At 39.5% G+C, this 20,640-nt stretch overlaps 1 protein-coding gene across 2 annotated transcripts in view; it reads left to right on the forward strand.

Moving 5' to 3' along the window:
* The window catches only part of LOC104610239 (IAP-like protein 1), a 59,827-nt gene that overhangs the window by 16,693 nt on the left and 22,494 nt on the right, over positions 1 to 20,640 (forward strand). For both annotated transcript variants that reach the window (XM_010276764.3, XM_088899849.1), the window contains exons 5-6: positions 49 to 1,831; positions 3,350 to 3,603. In XM_010276764.3, coding sequence (XP_010275066.1) covers positions 49 to 1,831; positions 3,350 to 3,603 — 2,037 coding nt within the window. The remainder of the gene's footprint in view (positions 1 to 48; positions 1,832 to 3,349; positions 3,604 to 20,640) is intronic.

The raw sequence follows: 20,640 nt of genomic DNA on the forward strand, positions 1-20,640 counted from the left end.
CCATGTGACCTAGTTGTGCTACTCATGTCTTTTCCCTTTCTTTCGCAGGCCCAGAAGCTAATAAGCTTGTGTGGATGGGAGCCACGATGGCTTCCAAATGTTCAAGACTGTGAAGAACATTCTGCTCAATCTGCTAGAAATGGCTGTTCTTTTGGCCCTACTCAAGATCGATTTCATCCTTCCAAGGATCCTGGGCCTAGCAAGAAAGCATTCTCTGCTTCAGCCAAAGCTGGAAAGAAAAGATTATCGGTTCAGGAAAACAAATGTGAATCTAGGTCACCTTTGTTAGATTGTAGCTTATGTGGTGCCACTGTTAGAATCTGGGACTTTGTTTCTGTGTCTCGCCCTGCTCGTTTTGCTCCGAACAGCATGGGTATCCCTGAAACGAGCAAAAAAATGGCATTGACACGTGGAGTTAGTGCAGCCAGTGGAATCAGTGGCTGGGTTGCTGCTGATGGTGCAGAGAAAGAACAGATTGAAGGCCGTGATGATGCAGCAACAACAGATGAAGGAAAATCACTCTCAAATGCAGGTGTAGATTTAAATCTTACAATGGGTGGTGGGTTACCATCATCTCAGTTGGGCATGGCATTGATATCTGAGCAGTTTCAAGATGCAGACATGGGAAGGGATCTAATGATTGGACAACCTGCAGGCAGTGAAGTTGGTGATCGTGCAGCTTCATATGAATCACGGGGCCCCAGTACAAGAAAGCGAAGCTTGGAAGAAGGTGGTAGTACAGTTGACAGGCCTCATTTAAGGATGCAACAGGCTGATAGTGTAGAAGGAACTGTCATTGATCGTGATGGTGATGAAGTAAATGATGGAAGAGAATATTCAGCTGGGCCTTCAAAGCGTGCTCGTGACTCAGATGTCTTTGACACATATCATTCATCATATAGGAGGGATTTATCTGGTGCTGGTCCTAGCCATTCCTTGGGTTTTGAAATGGAAACAGATGGTAATAGAATTGATCCATTTCGACGGGAAAATGAACAGGTTATTGGTTTTGCATCCACCAGAGATTCAGCACGTGCATCCTCTGTTATAGCAATGGACACAATTTGTCACAGTGCAGATGAAGATTCTATGGAGAGTGTTGAAAATCATCCTGGAGATGTTGATGATGTCCATTTTCCATCACCGGCTATATATAAGAATCCTGACATGAATGAAACATCAGAATTGAACTATAGTAATCAAGCACAGCAGAGCACTTGTTTCCAACCAGCTGCTGGGAGAGTTGCTGGAGAAATGGGTCTCAGTAGCACTAATGATGGCGAGGAAATTCTGAATGCAGAAACTGTGACTGCCCATGCTAGAGATGGATTTAGCTTTGGGATTAGTGGTGGAAGTGTTGGTATGGGTGCTAGTCATGAAGCTGAAATCCATGGGACTGATGTGTCTGTTTATAGGGCAGATAGTGTTGTTGGTGATGTTGAACCTATAGCTGAAGTCACTGAAAATCAGGGTCAAACAGGTGAATCTGCTCCAGATCCTGGTCTGATGGATGAGTTTGTTCCAGAGGAAATGGATAGGGAAGATCCTCATGGTGATAGTCAAGATATGATTTCTCGATCTGTAGGAAGGGCAGATAGTGGCTCAAAAATTGATGGGTCAGTCAAGGCGGAATCTGTCGAAAGTGGTGAGAAAATAAGTCAAAGTCACATATTAGCCCATGAGAGCAGTGTCCATCCTTCTCTTTCCTGTAATGCTGTCATGTATTCTGGTTATGATGTATCCAAGGATGAAGTGACCCAGGCTGGCAAGGCATCACTTGCAGATGATTGTGCTTTCCTTCAGTCAGATTGCATTGCTGCCAATGGAATTGGTAAGTTAAATAATGTTTGCTTCAATATATATATATATATATATATATATGATTTTCTAATAGGTTAAGGATACCTACAGTAGACAGTTTTGCATTATTCATCTGCTTCAGTAGGTGCTCTATTCAATATAATTGACGTGGATGACCCATATGGTTATTATATTAAAGAACCTAAAAGGTTAAAATGAATATATAATATAAATTATAATGCTTGAAGGTAATTATGTTACTTCTTAGGGATCTGTAGAATCATTTGAAACATTCTTTCGAAATCAGTGTGATATCCATGTCATTCACCAACTTTCTTTTGCCATCATTTATTTGTAAGCTTTGTTTACCCATCCCAAATGAAGCTGTATATGCATTTTGAGGCAAGGAATTACCACTTAAAAACATAAGCCCCTTACTAATTCAGACAATATGCTGTAAGCTGGTGATAGTGCAAGAAGTTAGAAAGAGGTCCAACAAGAAATGTATCCTTTTGTGCCCCATATTGGATCAGCCTCAAGGTCCTGAATTTTATAAATTCTTGTTTGTAAGTATTGTCCTTTTCCCTCTTCTAGGGAAAGTGGGAAGTGAACAGCCGGAATCAAGAGACTGAACAACTGGCCCACTACTTCTATCCATTAACCTAACATGTACCCTATCCCACCACCCATGACCCTAAGAGGTTTCCTTTGTAAGTGTCTCCCTTGGTAGACTATCCACCGAGGCATTATTTGTTACTGGTATCCACCTGACCGAGTAATTACATGCCAAGGGTTTTGCTTCCCTTTGTTGGCATGTCTAAGTAACCAGTGGCCTTCCTATTTAGATAGACCAGTAAATAACAATTTGTGAAGGAGTTAAATAACAGCTTGAGTTTTGAGATTCCCTTTGCACCAAAAATCTGTCCAAGCCCAATGCACGCCTCTCCTTCAACCTTGTGCTAACACTGATATTCCTGCTCCAGTAGAGTTCTATGAGGTCATGACCAATTGGGTGAGAGAAGACCATGGTGACATCACCATTTTCATCTCTATTTTCTGTCTGAATACCTCAGACTACCTGAACAGTAGACACCAAATCTAACTCTTCTGCCATGCTACTAGTAACCAATGGCTACCTGAAACTGAAGTTGATCTCCATTGGGTGAACCTAAACCTTGCCCAAAACCAGTGAAATCTGGAACTGAGGCTGGATTGATTGTATTTCTTTCTCTCCCCTCTCTGTTTATTTTGGTATTGAGAATTGTAGATTTTGTGATTGGATTTCCCGGATCCAATCACATGAGGTTCAAGGGGATTTAATTGTTTTTTTTTTTGGGAGAGCAAAATCTCCTCTTATTCTCTTTCTCATTCATGTTACCAACCTTTTTTTATAGGTATTCTTGTTACCAACTTTGTACATTCAAATTTCAAATATACTTTTCTTAAGCACTTGTTCCTTTTATTCATTAGTAATTACCCTGAACTTCTTCCTTTCTATGTATTTTTTTTTCTTGGTGACTCATTATGTACTCTGTATTCAACTGTTCAGGACCACCAAATGGGGAAAGCAACTATGAAGAGGCAATGGAATTTGATCCAATCAAACATCACAATCATTTCTGTCCTTGGGTGAATGGAAATGTTGCTGCTGCTGGGTGTAGTAGTAGTGGTTCCAGTTCTGATCCTGGTGCTATAGCTCTTTGTGGATGGCAGCTGACGTTGGATGCATTGGACTCTTTTCAATCACTAGGGAATGTTCCGATCCAAAATGTGCAATCTGAGTCTGCAGCATCCCTTTACAAGGTTTGTTGGATTACTCTCCAAGTCTATTTCTTTTATTAAAGAATGAGTCTGTATTTCCCCTAAAATTCTTTTCCTTTTTCAATTGTTAGAAGTTTGAGTTTCTTTATTTTTTTTTTTAATTTCTGCATTGTCTTTTTCCCTACTTCATTCTCTCTTAAGCGTTTGCATGTATTCGGAACAAGGTTTGGAGTGAGATATGTATCGGTTTTTGAAGTTATGATATGTGGTACAAGTTGAATGACCAGAAGTCAAATTTATTCTATCTGTATCAGTATAGGTTGATATTCTCATGGTATCAGTCGGTATTGGGTTCATATCGTCTGACATGGATTAATACTGTGAGCATATTGGCCGATACATCATGATTTTTGTTAGTATTCTCTCCACATTCTCTTCCATTGGTTTTTATATATAATCCCTATAGTTATTATCTCTCTTTCATTAGCTCCTATGTTCAAGACAAATTTTAAAGCTCAAATTTGCATATATTTAAGACAATTGTTCAAATTAACATTAATTCCTAATTCATCCTATATTCAAGCACTAAGTCCTAATTAACTCCTATATTTAAGACAATTGTTCAAATTAACATTAATTCCTATGTTTGAAGGCAACCATTCAGATTCAATTTTTCTAATTATTTTTCTCAACATCATTAGATTTCCCTAATTAACTTGTAAATTTTTTGGTATAAAAACTACCAGTAAGAAAATTTCAACCTTGGTTTTTAGGTTAAAGACAACAAATCCACCACTATTCCATGCTCCAATTACTTGTCTTACATGTATTTTGAATCATAACTTCAAATTTTCTAAGGCAACCATTCAGATTCAAATTTTCTAATTATTTTTCTCAACATCATTAGATTTCTCTAATTAACTTGTAAATTTTTTGGTATAAAAACTACCAGTAAGAAAATTTCAACCTTGGTTTTTAGGTTAGAAGACAATAAATCCACTACTATTCCATGCTCCAATTACTTGTCTTACATGTATTTTGAATCTTAACTTCAAATTTTCTCTTCTTAGTAGATGTATGCCAATAAATGTTAAAAATTGATTATTAAAATTTATATATTTATTAATATGAGCACAAATTATATTGATTTTCTAAGAAATAAGATATGCACATGCATATTTTAGCTCTTTCATCATTTTTTAATGTTTACTAATTGTGTCCCAATGGTTCACATTTCACATCAACCATTAAAGTATGTGCTTCTTATCCATACATCTTGTTCTCTACTAGTTAGATTGGAGAAAGGTCTACAAAAGAAAGGAAGTTGGGGGGCTTGGGGTTAGGGAATTTGAAGGAAAAGAACATGGTTCTTCTTGGGAAATGGCTCTAGAGGTTACTAAGGGAAATAAATAGGCTTTGCCATAAGGTGGTGGTTAGTATTGATGGGCTAATTGACAATGGGTGGGATGCTGGAGTGTTTAACAAAGCTATGTTTGCCTCCTTGGAAAACAATTCAGGGTGTTCCCTTGTTTTTAAACTTAATCAGTGTGAGCTTGTGGAAGTTAATGGCCGGCTCGAAGAAATGGAGTCGCCACCCATTTTTTAGAGGAAATGGGCCATCGTTTTGGATTCCAAGGATTGGGAGAGGGAAGGTGTTAGGCACCCCTCTCTCCAAGCTTGATGTAGCATCCCAATACAAGAGTTGTTTAGGCTCTCTTTCTTATGAAAAACAATAATGAAAAAGGGTTTCTCAGAGCTCCTGAAATCAGGCAAAAATGCTCCCAATTTCACCCAGAATTGATTTGAGGTGATGTTATCGGGTCTTAGGTACTGATTTCCTAAGAGTCTCTCTACCACTTTTTCTCAATTTGGAGGAAACTGGGAACGCAAGTTTCTCATGGTTTTGGGACTCCAAGCAACCCAAAACTAAACTAAAAGCAGAGACTACGAATTCAAACTTAGAAAAACGGTGGAATGAGAGACTTGCCTCTTGTGTGCAACCTTGAGAAGAGTTTTCTAGTATCTAGAAAATGTTCAAATGAAGCTTTGACGAGTTGTTGAGTTGGGGTAAATGTTCCAGGTTTTAAATCTTCAGTCAAGGAAGTAGGTGAAGTAGATTTGATGCTTAATCTTCAAGGACTTTGGGATGTCAAGTAAAATAGAGGTATTACAGAGGTTGGGGAAATGCTCTTTTCTCCCCCTTCCTCCTAGTTCAAGCTCGAGTTGATCCTCTATTTATAGAGAAAAGTGAGGGACATAGGTCTGAAATTCGTCCAATCATAAGGCTTGGGCTTCAAGAAGGTTTTTACAAGAGAGTAGGCAAGGATTTTTCAAAGACAATGGTGCTCAGTCAAACTTTCCTATTTGGTGAAAGATTGTCTTTGATTTGGGGGTGGTTTTCATGGGGTTTGTGCGTCCAATGGGAGCTTAGGGCGTGCTTGTCATGGTAATCTCGTATTTGGGGCTATCAGTGGCAAAAATGTAAATTTGATGAACTTTTATAAGTGGTTTTGCCTTTTCTTAGTTCTAAGTGGGGGTATCTTTGAGTTTTTGGGCTTTTTGGGTCTATTAGGCTCAATTTCATTGGTCTAGGTGTTTGAATAGGTCAAAAATGAGTTTGACATCAGCCATCACCCTTTTAAGGTTTTAGGCTGGGACAGATGAGATGGTAATTTGATCTGGCGCGTCAAAATGACGTCTTCCTAGTTTAATGGTTAAACGGGTGAATCAGGTCGTGAAATTTGATGTGCTGATATTTTTTTGTGTCTTTGAACACAGTGGTGACTCACCATTGGTGAGGTCTGGTGGTCTAATAGGGTTGAGGTAATGGAGATCTATGGCTGACAAGATCAGATCAATGAGATTTGCTGGAATAAAACCTTTGTTGGATGAAGGGTCAAACGGGGGAATTTTGGGATGAAATTTGATGGGTAAGCACTTTTGACCATCCTGTATCGGATGGAAGTGATGGATCTTTGATCAAGGGTGTAGATTGGCATATTTAGTTTGGATTAATGGTTTATCAGTTAATGATATGGTTTGAAATGGGATCTCACTTTTTTTTTTTTTTTTGATCAATAACACTTTCATTAATTCATCAGTAGAAAATTTACAAGTGGAAGACAAACACACTTATCTTCCAAGAGTCACAAAGAACTTCAAGAAAGGAAAGAAGAAAATACAAAGATATAAGGACACTAACATTACAACTTAGCCCAAAACAAGGAATCCCTTTCTGCCCCTTGTTTTGCTAAACCGTCAGCTAGGGAATTAGCTGATCTCTTAATCCAACATGTCTTAACTTCCATCTCCCGCACCAGCCATTTGAATTTCCTCTTCTCATTGTTATACTTCCAAAGATCATTTTGTTCTTTGGTCAGCCACCCTATCACCACCTCTGAATCCCCTTTAATTATAAGTTTCTTGATGTTCAATTCCTTAGCTTTCCGGGCTCCTTCCATAACTGCACATATCTCAGCTCTAAGGGAGTCACCCACTCCAATTGGGCCTGAGAACAAAGCAGAGATGACCCCATTTTCATCTCTAAAAACACCCCCGATCCCTGATTATCCCGGGTTTCCCCTACTGCATCCATCAAAGTTTAATTTCCAGAATCCACTAGGTTGGGGGGTCCAAGCCACACTCATTACTGACTTGGTCTGCGTGCAACTTGCAATTTCACCCCACTTCCTCAACATGTCATCTACAGTGTAATCTGTGAATATTTCCAGAGATTTCAGCCACTGTACCACCCTAAACTGTATGATAGTCCTCAAATCTGCTGTCCCTCTCTGAGTTTCTGAGAATATTCTGGAGTTCCTTTCTTCCCACAGTGTCCAACATACTGCAGCCCTTAGTCCTCTCCACATTGTCCTTCCCCTTTTTAACCGCCACCTAAAGAAGGAGGGGGCAAAAAGGCCCTGCATGTCTGATGGGGTTTTTTGGGTTTTGGGTTTTTTGGTCGTGAAATTTGACGTGCCTGGGTTTTTTGGGTTTTCCAACATAGTGGTGAGTTTTGATTGGTCGAATGAAGCTAGGATGATGAATGATAGATCTAATCGATGGGATTTGTTGAAATAAGATCTAGGCTTGATGGTGAGTCAAACGGAGGAATTTTGAGCTAAAATTTAGTGGATAGGTATGGATTAAGGTGAGGAGCTAAAGTTTTGAGGTTTATGGTGGGATTTGCTAGTTGATTGCATCCTAGTGATCTTGAGGTGATCGATGTGTTGGATGAAGGCCATTAGAAAGGAAGTTGGCGTGATGAATGGTGGATGTAACTAATTTACAGTTTCCTTAGTCTGTAGGCCATATTTGATTGGACGTCGATTTTGATGTTGGGGTTTTCATTTGTCTTGTGGATTGTGTCAAAAGAGGGATTTTCGGCTTTGTAAAGTCTCAATTTGATCTAGTTGTGATTCCAAGTTTTTGGGTTTGAAAGGAGGGTATAAAGAGGTAGGGTGAAGCGATCGATTAAAAATTGGGTGTTGACAATCAAGGTTGTTCTTTCCTTAAGCAGTAAGATTGGATTTTGGGAAGACCTATGGGTTGGAGACATTCCTTTGAAAGATAGATTCCTTGCCATCTTTGCTATCTCAACTTTGAAAGGGAGACCAATCTTTGGTTTTCTTTTTGGTTCTTATTCTACTAATGGTCTCATAGTCCTTATTTGTAATTTGGGGTTGAGAAGGAATTTGAGGGATTCCGGATTGACTCCCTTATCTAATTTGTTGCAAATTTTGGATGGGGTGGTTCTTCATCCCCTTTTTGATGACACCAGTATTTGGCCCCCAAGTTCTTCTAGGAGGTTTTCTTGTTCTTATTTCTTCAAATCCTTGACTTTGCCTCATCCTAGCTTGATTTTGTATCCCTTAAAGGAAGTATGGAGTGCTCTTATTTCCCCTATGATTAGTTCTTTTGTTGTGAAGTATTTATGGGGGTATCTAAACGTGTGATATGTTGGTGTTTATCTCCTAATTGGTGTTTATCTCCTCATTATTGTACTGTGTGTGAAATGACTGGCGAGGCAATTAGGGAGCATGAAATTGTGGATTGTTTCAAAGACATTTTTTCGAGCCTAGGAGAGAGGAGCTTTGTGTTCCCAAACCTTCAGTGGGATAGAGTGTGGAACCTTTGTTTGCAGCCTTGGTGAATATCTTCACCCTAGAAGAAATTAGAGAGGCTGTCTTTTCGATGATAGTGCAAAAGCCCTAGGTCTAGATGGATTTTCTATGTCTTTCTATCAGGATTGTTTGCACCTTATTAAAGAAGATCTATTGGATGTTTTGAATGAGTTCTTCCATGAGGGGGAAATTTCTCGAGGAATTAATTCAACTTTCATTGCTTTAATCCCTAAGAAAAAAGAGGCAAAAGCTTCAAAGGATTTTAGACCAATAAGCCTAGTAGGGAGCCTCTATAAGATCATTGCAAAAGTTCTTGCCAGGAGATTGAAGAAAGTGTTACTACATGTGGTCTCATAGTCTCGAGGTGCCTTTGTTGAAGGGAGACAAATAGTTGATCATATAATAGTGGCAAATGAGTGCGTAGCAGAAAAGAGGAAAAGAAAAGGTAAGGGGCTGGTGTGTAAATTGGACTTAGAGAAGGCATATGATTTAGTTGATTGGTCATTTCTCCTTGAGTGTTAAAGAAAATAGGCTTGAGTGCATGGTGGAGGATGTGGATAAAAGGTTGCTTGAGCTCAGTGCATTACTCAATTTTGATTAATGGAGTGGCTAGGGACTTCTCTCTTGCTAAAAGAGGCTTGAGACAAGGGGACCCTTTATCTCCATTTGCTTGAGCTCAGTGCATTACTCAATTTTGATTAATGGAGTGGCTAGGGACTTCTCTCTTGCTAAAAGAGGCTTGAGACAAGGGGACCCTTTATCTCCATTTGCTTGAGCTCAGTGCATTACTCAATTTTGATTAATGGAGTGGCTAGGGACTTCTCTCTTGCTAAAAGAGGCTTGAGACAAGGGGACCCTTTATCTCCATTCATGTTCACTGTAGTTGCTGAATTCTTGTGTCAGATGAATGTAGAGGCTGATCAGGTCAACCTATTTAGAGGTTGGACGGTAGGAAGGCTTGAGGTGACGATCACTTGCAATTTGCGGATGACATTTTTTTATTTTGCGAGGGAGGGAGTTAGGAGGATATAAAAAACTTGAGAGAGCTCATCCTTTACTTTGAATTTATTTCTAGGTTGAAGGTGAATTGGGGAAAAAGCTGCATAGCAGGTATTAGTTTGGAAGAAGGCGCTTTAAGTGTGTTGGCTGAAAGCCTGGGGTGAGATTAAACAGTGGCCTTTGGAGTACTTAGGTCTTCCTTTGGGAGGGAACCCAAGATCACAAGTGTTTTGGAAGCCGCTGGTGGAGAGGTTTACGAAGAGATAGGCTCAATGGAAAAGAAACTTCCTTTCCTTGGGAGGGAGAATAACCCTAATCAGGGCAACCTTACCTAACCTACCAATCTACTTCAAACTCTCCGTGGAAAGCAATACAAGAGGTATATCAAACCTTTATCAATCTAACTAGATTTGATGTGGGTTGTGGTTCTAACTTCTAAGGTACTTTTTTGGGAAGACCTTTGGTTGGCTGAAACCCCTCAGTCCTCTGTATCCTGACCTAAGTGTCTGACTATAAATTTCATTCCATCTTGTGCTTCATAACCTTTTCTTCATTTGGTTTATGCTGGGATTTTGGGTTCAGGAGGGGTTTGACTGTTTGAGGGATAATGGGTGTGAGACCCTTATTCAGCTGGTAAACAAACTTTCATCTAGCCTTTTGGTTCAAACTGTAGAGGACACTAGGGTATGGTCTACCACATCTGATGGTATCTTTTACCTTTGCTTCTTTTTTCAATTCTCTTGTTTAACATATTGGGGGGGGGTGAACTTCCCGGTGAAAGAGATTTGGAGTAATCCCATTCCACCCAAGTTCCAAGCATTGTGTTGGGAGGTTTTCCTTGGAAAGGTGAATACCTGAGACATGCCTCAAAAGAGGATTCCAAATAAATGCCTCTCTCCTCATGTGTGTATTTTTTGCTTGGAAAATGGTGAATCTGTACCACATTTACTGCTTTATTGTCCTATTGTGCTCTTTGTCTGGGTCTCATTTTGCTCTCTTAGGTTGCAGGTGGACTACTCCTCAGGATATAGTGAGTCTCTTCAACTCAAACTTCCTAAGGCAACTGACAAAAATAGGAAGGGTAATGTGGAAAGCAGTTAGGGCAGCAGTGGTGTGGACTGTTTGGGAGGAAAGAAATGCAAGGATCTTCAATGAAAAGCAAAAGTCAAAAGAAGAAATTGTGGTTCTATAAAGATAACGGTTGGAAGTTGGCTAGAAACACTAGAACTCTTTCAAAGCTTTTCAGTGACTGACATTACTAGAGCATGGAATGAAGTTGCACACTCAGTAAAGGGAAAGAAAAAGTGTCGGACTGGAGGCCCCCAGATGGCAATAAAATAAAGCTGAACTTCGATGGGAGCTCTTTAGGAAACCCGGAACTGGCAGACATAGGGGGTGTATTTAGAGAGTGTTCACGGAAAGTATTGGCAAGGTACTCGGGTCCTCTAGGGGTAGGAGATTCCATAAAGGCTGAGGTGCTGGTGCTGTTACAAGGTCTAAAACTCACTAAGCAAGCAAGCTTTCAAAATCTGGAGTTAAAAGGGGATCCAAAACTGGTTATCTCTTGGACTACTACGAGGTGTAATGGTCCCTGGATATATAGACACACACTGAGATAGACAGAATATCTGGCAAGGGAACTCAATGATTCATTCATTTGGATCAGGACTGCAAATGGAATGGCTGATTCATTAGCTAAGCAGGGGGGTCCGTAGGCAGCACCTGTTTTGGGCACAATAGTAGTTCTTTGGCTTTGTTGAAATGTTGGCTGTATTGTAAATTGGCTTCGGCTTTTCACTGATTAGTTAAATTAATTCTTCTTTGTTGATCAAAAAAGGAAAACATTTCACTTATGAGAGATAAAAGAACTCAAAAGGGATAGAGTGATTGCAGTATGTCGGCTTTACAGGTCTGCAAATGGGCCAACAGATGTGTTGCAAAACAAGGTATAGAGAGAGAGAGAGGATTCATTTTGGCGGGATGGGAGTTGCCATTAATGTATTTTTTCTGAGATGAGGTGATCTCAACCTTTGGGATGTCTGATCTATATTGTATTACTGCTTATTTTCATTTATAAGATTTGTTATGTTACTCAAAAAAAATCATGAACAGAAGAAGTTCCTCTCCCTCTTATGATGACAGTCACACAAAGATACCTATAAAATGTAAAGACTGATTTATGTGTCTTACATCTTTCCTTTTTTAGCTCTTGGGACCACTCTATTATGTTGTGACTTATGTACACTATTTCTTTGTTTTATTCTTTCTTGTAAGAGAAGGGCAGATTTATCCTTTCCACAACCTTGTACTCTTTCTTATATAAGTTAATCATTTTTGGGCGTGTGACTAAGGTGAATCAGAATTATGTCCCTTGGGCCAAGTCTGTAGAGGTTTTTCTGAAGGCGAAGAAGAAAGTGAAGCATATAAGAGAGGAGAAACCCCCCGCTAATTCTCAGGAGTTGACTGGGAACAGGAAGATGCACAGATCATCATGGTTGTGGAACAGTATGGAACCCAAAATCAGTGTGAACTTCTGTTTCTTGACACAGCCAAAGAGATCATGCCAAGAAACTGTATTCAGGTCAGGATAATACCACTAGGGTATATCAACTGTATCAGGAATACTTCAATCTGCAACAGGGAAATCAGAGTATGCCAATGTGAGGAATATCCGTAATTTTTTAACCTGTTCTTGATTGAAATCTGTTGTTCTTTTTCTGGAAGATCGCCATTCAAGACGGGGATGAAGATTGGTGGAGGGCATGAAGCCGGTGGACTGTATTATCTTGATGGTGGTGGACGAACGTCAACGGCTCTTCAGTCATCCATTTCTCCTCTCCAGTGGCACTGTAGAGTAATCTGTTTAGGCCTGTGAGATCGATCCATCTATATAGTTTTTTTAACCTGTTCTTGATTGAAATCTGTTGTTCTTTTTCTGGAAGATCGCCATTAGTAATAGGGTTTCTTCTCTTTCTCTCAATCGGCTACTTTCAAACACTGTGAAACTTAAGATCTAAAGCCGCCCAAGTAAGATTTATATTGATCTATAATTTAGTTCTGGTTCAGATTACATTTGAAGGGTGTTTTGCCCTCCTTGTTCGACAGTACAGGAAACTTACCTTTTTTAAACTGTTATCAGTTCGAAAACTGTGGCTGTTTTTTATTGGGTTTTGCATCCCCCTTGTGTGTGATTGGACACACATATTCCATCAAGTTTTGGTTTCTTTTGGACCTTCCGCTGCTCTACTTTCTGTTTTTTATTGGGTTTTGCATCCCCCTTGTGTGTGATTGGACACACATATTCCATCAAGTTTTTAGGTTTTTGTTTATTCATTGCTGAAATGGCCATGGAGAAAAGGGATATTCTACCAATAAAGTTCAATGGGACAAACTATGCCTTTTGGAAATTCCATCTTCAGTTCTATGTTGAAGTAAATGGCCTATGGGGATTTGTGGATGGTTCCACAAAACAACCTGATGAATCTGATTCCAAGGGGCTGAAACAATGGATGATCAACAATGCCAAAGTAGTGTCTTGGCTTCTTGGCTCCGTTGAAACTGAGATTGCTATTCTAACGAGAAGTTATCGAACTGCTAGTGAGATGTTCACTTACATGGAAAAGGTGTACCAACATCTCTCGTCAGTATCAGATTGAGACAGATTTTTTCTTACAGTCAGGGTGAGAAGAAAATACAGGAGTACTATGCTGGCTTTGTGAATTTGTGGGCAAAATATGAATTAGTTCACATGGATGAAACCACTTCTGCTTGCTGCATAAAAAATCTAAAAGAATTGTGATAGAACAAGAATTGGAGGAAATTGATATCTTTCAATTGAGAAAATAGTACATATATATACAGCCTTGTAGATACAAAAAAGGAAGAAAATCATACAGCCTTGCAGATACAAAAAAGGAAGAAAATCATACAGCCTTGTAGATACTAAAATAGCAAGAAAATCAAAGAAAGAATAATTCCTATAATCAAGCTATTCCTAATTGGGTTAATACTACATATTTACAGCCTATAATTTCGTAACACTCCCCCTCAAGATGGAGCATAAATGTCAATCATGCCCAACTTGTTACAAATATAAGAAATCCGAGCTCCATTAAGAGCTTTTGTAAAGATATCTCCTAACTGCTCTCCAGTCTTCACATATGTTGTAGAGATCAAGTTTTGTTGAATTTTCTCACGAACGAAATGACAGTCTATCTCAATATGTTTAGTTCGTTCATGAAAAACTGGATTCAAAGCAATATGAATCGCAACTTGATTATCGCACCATAGCTTCGTTGGAACTAAGACTTTAAGACCGACCTCATTTAAGAGTTGAGAAATTCACATAACCTCACACGAAGCTTGTGCCATTGCTCTATACTCAGATTCTGCACTAGATCGCGACACCACATTTTGTTTCTTACTCTTCCACGAAACTAGATTACCACCAACAAAAACACAATAGCCAGTAGTGGACCTTCGATCAATCTTGGAACTTGCCCAGTTTGCATCAGAAAAACACTCTATTACTGTGACCATGATTCCGGTACAGTATCCCCCATTCAGGAGCTCCTTTCAAGTAACACAAGATTTGTTCTAAGGCTGCCCAATGATGCACTGTAGGAGATGACATAAATTGACTTACAATACTAACTGAGTAAGCAATGTTAGGACGAGTCACTGTGAGATAGTTCAACTTTCCAACTAATCTTCTATATCGTTCAGGATCGTCAAAAGTATCTCCATCCTTTGTGAATTGTTGGTTAGGAAGCATTGGAGTACTGCATGGTTTGACTCCTAGTTTCTCAGTTTCTATTAACAGGTCCAAAACATACTTCCTCTGAGACAGGAAAATGCCTCTTTTACTCCTTGCCACCTCAATCCCCAAGAAGTATTTTAGGTGCCCCAAATCTTGTGTATTGAACTGGCTCTACAAGAAGGATTTCAAGGATGAGATTCCCTTCGTGTCACTCCCAGTGATAACAATATCGTCTACATATACAACAAGTAGAATGATGCCAAATGTGGACTGCTTATAGAAAGCAGTATGGTCAGATTTGCACTTCCTCATCCCAAACCTCTCTACTGCTTGACTGAATTTTCCAAACCAAGCTCGAGGACTGTTTTAGTCCATACAGCGATTTTCGAAGATGACAAATTTTCCCAGACTCCCCCTGAGCAACAAACCCAGGTGGTTGCTCCATATAAACCTCCTCCTGAAGAACTCCATGCAGGAAAGCATTTTTAATATCAAGCTGGTAAAGTGGCCAATCATATGTAGCTGCCAGAGAAATAAATAATCGAACTGAAGTCAATTTTGCCACAGGGGAGAAAGTATCAGAATAATCCACTCCATATGTCTGTGCATAGCCTTTGGCCACCAGGCGAGCCTTTAGGCGAGCCACTGATCCATCAAAATTAAATTTGACAGCAAAGACCCACTTTCATCCAACCGCTTTCTTACCAGCAAGTAAATCGACCAAATCCCAAGTACCATTCTCAGTCAAGGCATTCATTTCTTCAAGCATGGCATCACGCCACCCAGGATGGGATAAAGCCTGGTGAACAGTTTTGGGAATCCCTACAGAATCAAGAGAGGCAACAAACGAACAAGAAGTAGAGGATAAACGATCATAGGTAACATATGTGGAAATTGGATAAGTACACTGACGTTTACTTTTCCGAAGAGCAATAGGTAGATCAATATCACTGGGCATTGGATCCGATGACGAAGAAGAGACCGGTGCCGGACTTGTCACAGGAGGATTAGGTCGTCGAGAATAGACTTGAGTAATAAGTAGTTTTGGTTGAGAAGGTGGTGGTGGGGGTATTGAAACAACACTAGCGTCTGGACTGGTGATATGATACACTAGTAGATCATCCTCTTGTGGACACACAGGTGTAGATGGAGCAATAAAGAAAGGAAGATGTTCATGGAATGTAACATCAGTTGACACAAGATACCTGTTCAAGAGAGGAGAAAAACACCTGTACCCTTTTTGGAGACGAGAGTATCCCAGGAAGACACATTTTAATGACTTGAGGTACAATTTGGAAACCTGCGGACGAACATCACGAACAAAACAAGAACATCCAAAGATACGAGGTTCAATAGGAAACATATTTATTAGGAAACAAAATCTGATAAGGGATCTGATCATTTAGAACAGTGGAAGGCATGTGATTAATCAAAAAACACGCTGTAGAAACAGTATCAGCCCAAAACTATTTAGGAACATGTGTTTGAAATAAAAGAGCCCTGGCAGTTTCAAGAAGATGTCTATTTTTTCTCTCAGCCACTCAATTTTGAGATGGAGTATCAGCACAAGATGATTGATGGAGAATTCCATTATGAGCCATGTAAGTCTGGAAGGAATCAGAGAAATATTCTTTGGCATTATCACTTCGCAATGTTTGTACAAACACATCAAACTGGGTTTTTATTTCAGCACAAAAGGTTTTAAAATGTGAAAGCTACTCAGAACGAGATTTCATTAAATAAAGCCAAGTCATACGAGAAAAATCATCCACAAAGGTAACAAAATATTGAAATCCAGTTTTAGACATAATAGGATAAAGTCCCCAAACATTTGAATGTACTAACTCAAAAGCTTGACTAGCCTTTTTATTAACTCGAGAAACAGACGATAGACGATGATGTTTTGCAAACTGACAAGACTCACAATCTAAAGAAGATACATCATAAAACTGAGGAGATAACTTCTTTAATAAAGGTAAAGATGGATGCCCCAACCGACAATGAGCTTCAAAAGGAGATAAAGTACTGGAACAAGCAATGGTTTGAGGTTCCTGGGTATCCAAAATGTACAGACCTCCTGATTCTCGTCCTTTACCAATAATCCTCTTCGTCATAAGATCCTAAAACAGACAATAATTAGGAAAGAATGAGATACAATAGTTAAGAGTACGAGTGAGTTTGCTAACAGATACCAAATTAAAAGAAAATTTTGGTAAACTCAATACGGATGACAAAGAAAGTGTTGGTGTGGGATTGATAGTACCAGAACCAAGGACAAAAGAAATAGAACCATCTGCTAAGGTGACTGAAGAAGGAAAAGTGTGTGATTGGAAAGTGGAAATGAGACTAGGATTACCTGTCATATGATCTGTTGCACCAGAATCAATGACCCACTGAGATGAAGAAGAAAGAAGACATGTATTGGTTTTACATGACTCAGCAAGGGCAGTGATGGACTGAGAGTTCTTTAATGCGTCTTGATATTGGGTAAATTTCGCATACTCATCTGCAGAAATTGTAATGGTCTGATCTGACGATGTATGAGGAGCATCACTCGTAGTTACAACATGAGCTGACCGAGACCCAGAAGACTTCTGGTTTTTCTGTAGCAATTTCTATCAAGTCCTTTTAGTGTGTCCTGGTTTATGACAATAGTAGCAAACTACTCCCCCTGTGGCCTGAGTTTCAGCATTCTGACCACTATTTTTGCCACCTCTGCTACTATTCTGAGAACGAGACCAGACAGTTGATCCACTATTCTGACTGACAAGTGCACTAGGTTGTTGTATAGGTGAGGTATGGGAACCAGTATCTGTACGAAGGACCCTAGTAAAGACCTCTTTTAAAGAGGTAATCTCAGGATTAGACAGAATCTGTGACTTAGCACCATCAAATTGAGGATTAAGGCTAGCCAGAAAATTCATAATAGTCATCTGTTCACGTTGAGTCTGCTGAACTTTGATATCACTACTGAAAGGTAACAAGGCGTTCAATTCCTCATAAGTGCGTTTGAAATTCATGAAATAGGTCTGAAGAGACTGATCCTGTTGTTCAGCCCGATAAGATGTCTTGCAAACATAAAAAATACGGGAAATATTTTCTTTACCAGAGAACAAAAAAGCCAAATATTCCATTAGTTCTTTTACAAACTCACAGTGAGAGACATGATCAACGTACTTATTCTCAATAGAATTGCGGATTTGCAAAAACAATTGAGCGTCAATCCTTGGCCAATCAGTGCGGGTCTCATCAGTAGGAGGGTCCTTAGTCAGATGGTTGTCCTTAGAGATACTCTGTAAATACAAACGAACAGTCTTACTCCAGTCTAAATAATTAGTTCCGTTTAGTTTTTGTTCAGTGATTTTAGACAGAATGGGGATAACACTAGGCATAGCCAAGTTCTTTTGTTCAACCACCATCATAAACACAGGAAAATAAACTTTTAACAACCAGCAAAGCCTATAAAACACACTTAAACAGAATCGACAGCAGATGCAACACCCAAACAGCAAGAAACTACAACTGGCAGCACCGAAATATCAACTGTATAAGAAAAAAGAACAAAGAGGAAAGACTTTCCTGATGGGCAAACAAACACCACAGGAGTAACACCGAGGCTGAGGCGATCGTCGGAAAAGAGACTGGTGAAGGTGGGTAGGTCGATCTGGGATTCCACTTCCACTGGTAGGGGCGGTGAGATGCAGATGCCACTCGGAATGGGTGACCTAGAGATCGCAGCTGCTGCTCACTTGGGCAACGTAAAGAATTCAAAGCTGCTCACTTGGGCAGCAAAGGGGAATGGTTCAAGTTCTAAGAAGAGTCAACATAAGGCTCTCCAAACAACAACTGAAGGTGCAAATGCAAGGAGTACAACTTCAATAGGAGTGGATGAAAATTTTGGAGCTCTTACAGAAGAAAGAATGCAACAACTAGTATCCTCCGTTATTTCCTTTGCATTTTCAGCCATCGGTCTTTCAGGTGAGTCATCCTATTATTATTCCTCTCCTAGTCACTTATGGGTGATTGATTTCGGGGCCTCCAACCATATGACAGGGGCACCCACTAATGGAGAAAAATTGGATATTATTGGATGTAATGATTTGTCTTTGACTACATATGTCAATTCTTGCGTTCATCTACCCAAAACTTTCTTTGTTCTTAAACTTACAACCATAGTTTTCAAGGTGACTGGGCGAGGCTAGGCAACCATGGGGCGCCCAGGCGCTTAGGCGGTATTTATGCTACAATATGTTTAAGAAGAAGAAGGAAGGAGCCCTTGTTTTTTCGAAAAAAAAGCATTGAATCTGGGCTGGAAGAAGCAGCAACAACTTACCAATTGAAGCTCGAAGTTGGGCAGGATATGGAGTTGGAACTTGAAGCCTTGGGTTCTCCTCCCTCTTTAGTCGAGCAAAAACCCTTACAAGACAACAAATGAACAAAAGACCAGCTGTATTTTAAACAACCGAAAGACCAGTTGTATTTTAAAACCCTTGTAAATAGTCGAATGACAACAAATAAGCAAAAAACCTTGTAAACAGTTGAAAGACCAGTTGTATTTTAAAACAACATAATAGTCAATAAAAATATTAGAATAATAAATATGAAAAAAATATTTCTTAAATTTATTTAGGCGCCCGCCCAAGTCTCTGGGCAGTTGCCTAATGTAAAACCACCTAGTCACTTAAAACTGCCTAGGTGCCTGCCTAGGCGTCGCCTTGACAACTATGCTTACAAAAAAATTGATCTCAGTAACATTGTTTCCTTTTCCCATGATGGCTATTTGATAAAGAACTAGTGCATTGGGAAGGTGAAAGGAAAGGGATATAGATTGGGTCGGCTATTTGCATTGGAATTTGAAAAGACACCGGAGCCTTCCTCCACATATTGTTTGCTTACTACTACTCCTAGTATTGAAGTTATTTGCAGAAATAATGTATGGCACTTGTGGCACAAGCGACTTGGTCACCCCTATGCAAATAAACTTGAGTCTTTGTTTCGTGATGGATTTTTGTCTTCTAAAGCTAATTTTTTAATAATGTTGATAAGGCTTGCATTTCTTGTTGTTTGAATAAGAGCCATGTTTTACCTTTTCCTTCAATTGTTGAACATGCTTATGTTCCTTTTAAACTAGTACATAATGATGTTTGATTGTCTCCAGCTGTTTCTAAGTTGGGATATAAATATTTTGTTACATTTATCGATGACTGTACTTGCTTTACCTGGATATATTTTTTGAGGAACAAATTTGAAGTTTTTTCTACCTTTAGATCTTTCCTAGCAAAGATAAAAAACCAATTTGATGCAAACATTGGGGTTCTCCATTCAGACTTTGGGGGGTGAATATCTTGATGGAGACTTTCAAAATTTTTTGAGAGAATGGAATTCAATCTCAGAGATCGTTCTGGCACTCAACAACAAAATGGTGTGGCAGAGCACAAGAACAAACATATATTGAGCATAGTTTGGACCCTTCTTCATGGTTCCCATGCTCCTACTTCATTTTGGGTGGAGGCAGCCAATACTACTATGTACCTTATTAACATTCATTCTTCATCTGCCTCGCTTAATACCTCAACTTTCCAAAGCTTGTTTCACCGTTCACCTGATTTTTTTGCTCTTCATGTCTTTGGTTGTGTGTGTTTTGTTCACCTTCCACCACATGATGCACAAAGCTTACTCCCCAATCAACAATGTGTGCTTTTGTGGGGTATAGCTTGATCATAAGAGCTTCCTTTGCTATGATCCTAAGTGTCGTCGAGTTCGTGTATCCCGCAATGTCATCTTTCTTGAGAACATTTCCTTTTTTGCCCACATTGTTAATTTGCCTGCTACTTCCATTTCGATTATGTGTTCTTTTGAATCTGCATGTTCTTCTAATTCACCTCCTATTCTAGAATTGCTTTGTGTCTATTTCAAGAAGAGGCTAGCTGCTCCGACTCCTATCGCTCTGCCCCCTTCATCACCAGAAGCTGATCCATCATCTCTAGCCATGAGTTCTTCTCTTAATCCTATAAGTACACCTGCACCTATCCATGACCCTTAACTATCCTCTAGTCCCCCTTTATGTCGTTCATCTTGAGTTTCTCGCCCTCTTGACCGTTGTGGTTTTCCTTCAAACCATAGCTCCTTCTCTATTGTTTTGTCTGTCACAAATAGCTCCTTCAAACCACATCATACCAGAAGGCTATGGCTGTCCCA

This window comes from Nelumbo nucifera, chromosome 3 (assembly GCF_055504915.1).
Source record: "Nelumbo nucifera cultivar China Antique chromosome 3, China Antique-T2T, whole genome shotgun sequence".
Classification (NCBI taxonomy): Eukaryota; Viridiplantae; Streptophyta; class Magnoliopsida; order Proteales; family Nelumbonaceae; genus Nelumbo; species Nelumbo nucifera.